At 43.0% G+C, this 9,494-nt stretch overlaps 1 protein-coding gene across 1 annotated transcript in view; it reads right to left on the bottom strand.

Moving 5' to 3' along the window:
- Positions 1–1,284: 1,284 nt before the first annotated feature.
- LOC138503229 (mucin-2-like) overlaps positions 1,285–9,494 on the bottom strand; it is an 81,058-nt gene continuing 72,848 nt past the window's right edge. The window contains exon 4 of the mRNA XM_069622815.1: positions 1,285–9,059. Coding sequence (XP_069478916.1) covers positions 3,538–9,059 — 5,522 coding nt within the window. The 3' untranslated portion in view covers positions 1,285–3,537. The remainder of the gene's footprint in view (positions 9,060–9,494) is intronic.

Here is a 9,494-nt window from a genome sequence, read left to right as displayed (position 1 = left end):
TTCAGATACACCGTATGGGTGTATATGAACACTTTTATTTACACCAAAGCGAGCAGAAGCTGCTCGCTTTAAATGAAAGTGTTCAAATACACAAAACAGGAGTATAAGAACACTTTCATGTACACCAAAGCAAGCAGCTTCAACGTTGCATTCTGGAACTTTGAAGCTGCTTGCTTTGGTGTACATGAACACCGCACAGGTGTATATGAACACTTTCCTGTACACCAAAGTAAGCAGCTTCAACATCCTGCAATGTTGAAGCTGCTCACTTTGGTGTATAGGAACGTGTTCATACACACCTGTGTTCTCAGCAGCATTTTTGTAAAATAACTAATATGTCATTATTTTACAAAAATGCTGTGGAGATTGGATTGCGCCCATTACAACTAAAAACAGGCGCAATCCACACAGTGCACTGTCGTGCTCTATGAGGACGCCCAGGCCCACTTGAGAATACTTGTGGAGCCTGGGCGTCCTCTTTTGGTGCAGTTTCCTCTTTTTGTGCTGTTTAGCACCTTCACTGCGCCAAGTTCAGAATATGGGCCTGCAACGTTGAAGCTGCTTACTTTGGTGTAAATGAATGAACACTTTAATTTACACTGGTGTATAGGAACACTTTCCTATACACCATAGTAAGCAGCTTCACCGTTGAAGCTGCTTATTTTGGTGTATAGGAAAGTATTCATATACACCTGTGTTCTCGGCAGATTTAAGGATTGCGCCCGTTATAACTAAAGCAGGCATAATCCTGAAGGTGCACTGTCCTGCACTACGAGGACGCCCAGTCCCACTTGAGAGTACTGGTGGAGCCTGGGCGTCCTCATTTGGCGCAGAGAATCGTTCTCTTTAGCACGTTCATTGCGCCAAGTTATGTATCGGGCCTTGCCGTAATGGAAAACGAGTTTGGCGGTATTTCTGAATATGATTCTGTTGCGCGTTGTGACATTTGTTTTTCTTCATTTTCTAGTGTTGTAAAATGAGGTTTAGAAGCATGTAAATAAATACACTAGAAGTATATAAATAATACCCTATAATACTCAGAGACAAGCTCACTGTAAAGATAGAGTACCTATGCATACTATGCTTTCTGCATAACGAGTGAACCTTGAGTTGACCCATGCTAATGCTACTCAGGAATGATATGTAATGATGCAGTGTAGCTGAATAGTGGCAAACACTTTTTCTGTTTAAAATACAGAGTTTCCAGCATTCTGGTATCTGTATAGAACTCCCATGTATGCGAAGAGAAAAGCATGCAGATACCACTAAATAAAGAGAAGGATATTGTCATGAAATATTTATTTAATATTTGCCTTGATATCCACGGTTAGAAATCCACAATCGTCTCTTGTCCAAGGCCTACATTTGCAGTTCGTTCGCAAAGTGGAAGGCTTGGCCCTACCCAGTGAATCATCACGATGTCCTATGGAGATGGACAGCTCTTGCAAAGAAAAGCTGTTGCCAGCACAGGAATGCTTCTCGCTGGGGTCTTCTCTATTGAAATTGCTGGTGAGACCATAAGGTGTTAGTTAATTGGTGGAAATTGATTGGAGGCAACCCGTAAGCATTCTTTGGTAGGCGATATAGCTATTGTGTGACCGGCAGTTATAAGGGTGAGGTCAAGTTAAGTCAAGTAGGCGCCATGCTGGTGTTGATTAAATACTTTGCTACTAAGACACCTCGCTTTACACCCAAGCCTCTTTCCTCTGCTTTGTAGTCTAGCGTTTTAATCCTCAATCTCTTCCTACGTTTCGTATTGTTCTGTTTTACTCCTGAGCCTCTTCCATCTGCTTTGTAGTCTACTGTTTTAATCCTGAATCCCTTCCCCTATGTTTCATATTGTGCTGTTTTACCCCCTCTGCTTTGTAGTCTACTATTTTCATTCTTGATCTCTTCCCTTATGTTTAACATTGTGCTGTTTTCCTCCTTAGCCTCATCCCTTTGCTTTGTGGTCTACTGTTTTACTCCTGAACCCCTACCCTTATGTTTCATAATGTGCTAGTTTACTCCTTAGCGTCCTTCCTCCTGTGTTATGTTGGGATGTTGTAATCGTGGCCCTCTTGAATCCCACTTCATGTCATGAGGTTGCACTCATGACCCTCTACCGCTTTCCGTCACATTTTAATGTTTTGCTTCAGCCGCCTCCCCTCGTGCTGCAGGTTTTGATGTGATGGTACGCCTTGCCTACCTGCTTCGATTGTCCCTCTCCATCTCTGTCTGCATCTGTCTCATTGGTCCTCTGCCTTTCTTTAAATGTGGTTTCTCTGCCTCCCTTTATCTCCTTTTCACCTTCTCGGTCTCTCGCTCTCTGTCTCTTGCTGTCTTTGTCTCTCTCTCTGCCTTTCCCTGGAGCACCCACACCCTTTGTCTTTTCTTCTCTATCTGTTTCTCTCGCTCTCTCTCTGCTCACAGTTACACTGTAATCATCGTCCTCTCTTTATGACAACCCCAACTTCCCACCTTTTGTAATTTACAAGATGGAGGCCAGGGAGACTGATAGGACTATGTACTGCAATTTACATGCCTGTGCTGTGTGTTTCCACTTGCATGCAGATTAGTTAATTACGCCGAAATACACACAGCATTGAATGCCGTGAAATGCGGGTTCCCAGAGGCTTGTGTAGTGTAGGGCTTAACATTACAGTAAAAAAGGTGGAGGCACCCTGTATCAGTGAAGGAATGTTTTCACATTTTGCACCAGCCCAACAACACTTGTGAACATCTGTGCATGTTGATAGAAATAGCTGGTGTATGATAGTCAATACCCATTATGCAATGTAATTAGAAGAGCCAATGATGCTTATTTATTGAGCACAGACCTAGCTTCAAGTAGAACCGAAGCGCTTTACAGAGGTATACTCTAACCCAGATACATAACGGAGCACTTCACACAGGAGTACAACATTACAGATGCATAACAGAGTGCTTTTCAGTGGTAACAACAGAACAGATATACAGCGGGGGGGGGGAGTAGGATACAGAAGTGGACAGCGGAGGGGTGCAACTGTATTGGACGGAGGGAAGAGAGGGGCCGGCGGCGTCTAGTGAGTCAGGTGGTGCAGGGGCGATGTGATGGCCTAGGTGTTGAGGAGGAAAGACTCCTTGAAGAGGTGGGACTTGAGTCCTGTTCTGAATAGTAGGAGAATGGGGGTGATTCTGATTCCGAAATGTGCATTGTGCATTTGTTTCCAAAATTTGATTGTGCCCCAAAAAGCAGGGGGTGCTGGAAGGCAAGGTTAGTGTATGGTAGAATGCAGGGGAAAGATATAAGGGGAAATTATGTGTGCATGGGTTTATAGGAGACCTCTATTAAGAAAAGAAAATAGGCAAAATTGGGATGCTGCACGTTGGGAACATGCAGATCGATAAAGAGTCCTGGATCCATATTCACTGGCAACAATCTGAGAAACAATTAATAGTGGATGACGATTTTTACAATTTCAGACAGAATTTCCCTGCTTGATGTGGATGCACAGATGCAGGATGCACCCACCCCTCCGGGTGCCAGGAGCTGGGCACTCTTGGCAGCTCAAGGTTTTAAGAATCGAAAGAAACTTCACCAGAGCCTTCCAAAAATCCTTCCCCAGAACTTTCAGTATTATTGGCAGACAGAGGGTCTATGGTGGTCTGCAGTGTTGGAACTTCCTCTTCTCTTGTTTTGGGTTTGCCATTATTTTCTTGTTGATTGACCATTGATATGGCTGGCTCTTCTGTCATGGGTTCACTTGCAGATGTATCTGATGATGTTGCTTTAGTGGGTGATGTTGAAACTTGCATTGTGGTTGTTGTTGGCATTGGCAAAAGAGAAATGGCCCCGGAATCTTCACCAGAAGCTTCCAAAGAATTGTCAGCATCAGTGGCAGTCATAGGTGCAATGGTGGACCGCAGTGCAGAAACTTCCTCTTCTCTTGTTTCGGGTTTGCCATTATTTTCTTGTTGATTGACCATTGATATGGCTGGCTCTTCTGTCATGTGTTCACCTGCAGATGTATCTGATGATGTTGCTTTAATGGTTGATGTTGACACTGGCTTTATGGATGCTGTTGACATTGGAAAGAGAGAAATGGCCCCAGAAACATCACCAGAACCTTCCAAAAGTCCTTCCTCAGAACCGTCAGTGTTATTGGCAGACATAGGTTCTATGGTGGTCCGCAGTGTTGAAACTTCCTCTTCTCTTGTTTTAGGTTCGCCATTATTTTCTTGTTGATTGACCATTGATATGGCTGGCTCTTCTGTCATGGGTTCACTTGCAGATGTATCTGATGATGTTGCTTTAATGGTTGATGTTGACACTGGCTTTATGGATGCTGTTGACATTGGCAAAAGAGAAATGGCCCCGGAATCTTCACCAGAACCTTCCAAAGAACCTTCAGTATTATTGGCAGACATAGGTTCTATGGTGTTCCGCAGTGTAGAAACTTCCTCTTCTCTTGTTTCGGGTTTGCCATTATTTTCTTGTTGATTGACCATTGATATGGCTGGCTCTTCTGTCATGTGTTCACTTGCAGATGTATCTGATGATGTTGCTTTAATGGTTGATGTTGACACTGGCTTTATGGATGCTGTTGACATTGGAAAGAGAGAAATGGCCCCATAAACTTCACCAGAACCTTCCCAAATTCCTTCCTCAGAACTTTCAGTATTATGGGCAGACATAGGTTCCATGGTCGCCCGCAGTTTTGAAACTTCCTCTCCTCTTGTTTTAGGTTCGCCATTATTTTCTTGTTGATTGACCATTGATATGGCTGGCTCTTCTGTCATGTGTTCACGTGAAGATGTATCTGATGATGTTGCTTTAGTGGGTGATGTTGACACTGGCATTGTGGTTGTTGTTGGCATTGGCAAAAGAGAAATGGCCCCAGATTCTTCACCGGAACCTTCCAAAAATCCTTCCCCAGAACTTTCAGTATTATGGGCAGACATAGGTTCCATGGTCGCCCCCAGTGTTGAAACTTCCTCTTCTCTTGTTTCGGGTTTGCCATTATTTTCTTGTTGATTGACCATTGATATGGCTGGCTCTTCTGTCATGGGTTCACTTGCAGATGTATCTGATGATGTTGCTTTAATGGTTGATGTTGACACTGGCTTTATGGATGCTGTTGACATTGGCAAAAGAGAAATGGCCCCAGAATCCTCACCAGAACCTTCCAAAGAACCTTCAGTATTATTGACAGACATAGGTTCAATGGTCGGCCGCAGTGTAGGAACTTCCTCTTCTCTTGTTTCGGGTTTGCCATTATTTTCTTGATGATTGACCATTGATATGGCTGGCTCTTCTGTCATGTGTTCATGTGATGATGTATCTGATGATGTTGCTTTAATGGTTGATGTTGACACTGGCTTTATGGATGTTGTTGACAGTGGAAAGAGGGAAATGGCCTCGGAAACTTCACCAGAACCTTCCCAAATTCCTTCCTCAGAACTTTCAGTATTATTGGCAGACATAGGTTCCATGGTCGGCCACAGTGTAGGAACTTCCTCTCCTCTTGTTTTAGGTTCACCATTATTTTCTTGTTGATTGACCATTGATATGGCTGGCTCTTCTGTCATGTGTTCACGTGAAGATGTATCTGATGATGTTGCTTTAGTGGGTGATGTTGACACTGGCATTGTGGTTGTTGTTGGCATTGGCAAAAGAGAAATGGCCCCAGATTCTTCACCGGAACCTTCCAAAAATCCTTCCCCAGAACTTTCAGTATTATGGGCAGACATAGGTTCCATGGTCGCCCGCAGTGTTGAAACTTCCTCTCCTCTTGTTTTAGGTTCGCCATTATTTTCTTGTTGATTGACCATTGATATGGCTGGCTCTTCTGTCATGTGTTCACGTGAAGATGTATCTGATGATGTTGCTTTAGTGGGTGATGTTGACACTGGCATTGTGGTTGTTGTTGGCATTGGAAAAAGAGAAATGGCCCCAGATTCTTCACCGGAACCTTCCAAAAATCCTTCCCCAGAACTTTCAGTATTATGGGCAGACATAGGTTCCATGGTCGCCCCCAGTGTTGAAACTTCCTCTTCTCTTGTTTCGGGTTTGCCATTATTTTCTTGTTGATTGACCATTGATATGGCTGGCTCTTCTGTCATGGGTTCACTTGCAGATGTATCTGATGATGTTGCTTTAATGGTTGATGTTGACACTGGCTTTATGGATGCTGTTGACATTGGCAAAAGAGAAATGGCCCCAGAATCCTCACCAGAACCTTCCAAAGAACCTTCAGTATTATTGACAGACATAGGTTCAATGGTCGGCTGCAGTGTAGGCACTTCCTCTTCTCTTGTTTCGGGTTTGCCATTATTTTCTTGATGATTGACCATTGATATGGCTGGCTCTTCTGTCATGTGTTCATGTGATGATGTATCTGATGATGTTGCTTTAATGGTTGATGTTGACACTGGCTTTATGGATGTTGTTGACATTGGAAAGAGGGAAATGGCCTCGGAAACTTCACCAGAACCTTCCCAAATTCCTTCCTCAGAACTTTCAGTATTATTGGCAGACATAGGTTCCATGGTCGGCCACAGTGTAGGAACTTCCTCTCCTCTTGTTTTAGGTTCACCATTATTTTCTTGTTGATTGACCATTGATATGGCTGGCTCTTCTGTCATGTGTTCACGTGAAGATGTATCTGATGATGTTGCTTTAGTGGGTGATGTTGACACTGGCATTGTGGTTGTTGTTGGCATTGGCAAAAGAGAAATGGCCCCAGATTCTTCACCGGAACCTTCCAAAAATCCTTCCCCAGAACTTTCAGTATTATGGGCAGACATAGGTTCCATGGTCGCCCGCAGTGTTGAAACTTCCTCTCCTCTTGTTTTAGGTTCGCCATTATTTTCTTGTTGATTGACCATTGATATGGCTGGCTCTTCTGTCATGTGTTCACGTGAAGATGTATCTGATGATGTTGCTTTAGTGGGTGATGTTGACACTGGCATTGTGGTTGTTGTTGGCATTGGCAAAAGAGAAATGGCCCCAGATTCTTCACCGGAACCTTCCAAAAATCCTTCCCCAGAACTTTCAGTATTATGGGCAAACATAGTTTCCATGGTCGCCCGCAGTGTTGAAACTTCCTCTCCTCTTGTTTTAGGTTCGCCATTATTTTCTTGTTGATTGACCATTGATATGGCTGGCTCTTCTGTCATGGGTTCACTTGCAGATGTATCTGATGATGTTGCTTTAATGGTTGATGTTGACACTGGCTTTATGGATGCTGTTGACATTGGCAAAAGAGAAATGGCCCCAGAATCCTCACCAGAACCTTCCAAAGAACCTTCAGTATTATTGACAGACGTAGGTTCAATGGTCGGCCGCAGTGTAGGAACTTCCTCTTCTCTTGTTTCGGGTTTGCCATTATTTTCTTGATGATTGACCATTGATATGGCTGGCTCTTCTGTCATGTGTTCATGTGATGATGTATCTGATGATGTTGCTTTAATGGTTGATGTTGACACTGGCTTTATGGATGTTGTTGACATTGGAAAGAGAGAAATGGCCTCGGAAACTTCACCAGAACCTTCCCAAATTCCTTCCTCAGAACTTTCAGTATTATTGGCAGACATAGGTTCCATGGTCGGCCACAGTGTAGGAACTTCCTCTCCTCTTGTTTTAGGTTCACCATTATTTTCTTGTTGATTGGCCATTGATATGGCTGGCTCTTCTGTCATGTGTTCATGTGCAGATGTATCTAATGATGTTTCTTTAATGGTTGCTGTTGACACTGGCTTTGTGGTTGTTGTTGCCATTGAAAAGAGGATAATGGCCACAGAACCTTCACCGTAACCTTCCGAAAATCCTTCCCTGGAAGTTTCAATATTATCAGCAGACAAAGGATCTATGGTGGTCCGCAGTGTTGAAACTTCCTGTTCTCTTGTTTGGAGTTTGCCATTATTTTCCTGTTGGTTGACCATTGATATGGCTGACTCTTCTATCATGTTTTCATGTGCAGATGTATCTGATGATGTTGCTTCAGTGGTAAGTGCAAGTGGTGGTGCTGCTGTACTGATGAGCTCAGATTGTGGTGTCAATTCAGTTGCTGGTGATTGTGTTATTGAGGTTGTTGTTACCCCTGGGTTTGTGATTTCTGTAGGTACTGGTGTCATTGTGGTTGTTGTTGGTACGGGTGTTGGTCGTATTGGTATTTGTGTTATTGGTGGTGAGGTTGGTTTGTCTATTGTAGACACTATTGATGTTGGGGTTGTTGGTGGTTGTGTCATGGTTGTTTGTATTGGTGTTAATGTGGTCAGTTTTGGTATTGGTGTGGTTTTTACTGCTGTTTGTGTAGTTATTTCTGCTACTACTAGAAATGTTGTGGTTTCTGTTGGAATTGGTGTTGTACTAGTTATTAGTACTGGTGTTGGTGCAAGTGATTTTGTGTTTATTGTTGGCATTGGTGCCAATGTAGTGCTTGGTGTTGTTGGTACTGGTATTGTGGTTGTTGGCACTGGTGTTGTTTGCATTGTTGTTGTAGTTGTCAGTAGCATACGTGTTGTTATGGTCAGTATTGGCACTGGTTCTTTTGCGTTTGTTGTTGGCATTGGTGCTGATGTGCTTTTTGTTGTTAGCACTGGTGTTGTGGTTGTTTCTGGCACTAATGTTGTAGATGATGATGGTTGTGTGGTTGATATTGGGACAGGTGTTGTTATGGTTGTTGCGATGGATGCAGTTCTTAGTGGAGTTGTTGTTGTTGACACTGGTGTTGTAGGTGTTTTAGGGGGTAATGGTATTGTGGTTGTTGGGGGCACTTGTGATGTTGCTGCTGCCACTGGTGCCATTGTTGTTGTGGTTGTTGACAATGTGATTGTTGTTGGCACTGGTTTTGTTGAGGTCATTGGTAGCAGTTTTGCTGTGGTTGTCATTGGCCTTGTTGTTGTAGTTGTTGATGAAATTGATGTGATTGTTGTTGCCACTTGTGTTGTTGCAATGGTCAATGGCGCTGATAGTGTTGTTTTTATTGGTGTTGTAGTTGTTGGCTCTGTTGTTGTTGTTGTTGTCGTCGTTGGCACTGGTGTTGTGGTTGGCGCAGGTGTAGTAGGTAAAGGATTAAGTGAAGTCCTGCTTGGATCTAGAAGGCAAACACAAAGTCAGAATAAACAAAACTAAATATTAATGAAAGGTCTAAAGTTTACATTTGTACAGAATGACTACAGATGAAAAAACTCAAGGTTTGATAGTTAATATTTCAGATCACCAGCCCTTGAGCATCTTTCTCTTGTTGATAGAAAGATGAACACGCGTTGGAGGGATTGAAATGTGAATACATGTTTTTAGGTCATTAATTTTAATAATGCAAACAATCTCCTTATCATTACTAGCAATACAATATAGCACTCCTCCAATCAGACTTTAAATATACTAATGGCAAACGAACAGCATAACAGACAAGCTTATTTTACACCACACACTCTCTCACTGAAGTAACACTAGCACTCGAGTCGGAGGGCTCAAATGAAAGGAGTGCAGAGAATGCAATTATTTACTTTGCGCTACTTTTAGAAAT

Source organism: Ambystoma mexicanum, chromosome 11 (assembly GCF_040938575.1).
Source record: "Ambystoma mexicanum isolate Mex_15411 chromosome 11, UKY_AmexF1_1, whole genome shotgun sequence".
NCBI classification, from domain to species: Eukaryota; Metazoa; Chordata; class Amphibia; order Caudata; family Ambystomatidae; genus Ambystoma; species Ambystoma mexicanum.
This window is presented reverse-complemented; position numbering and strand designations above follow the sequence as displayed.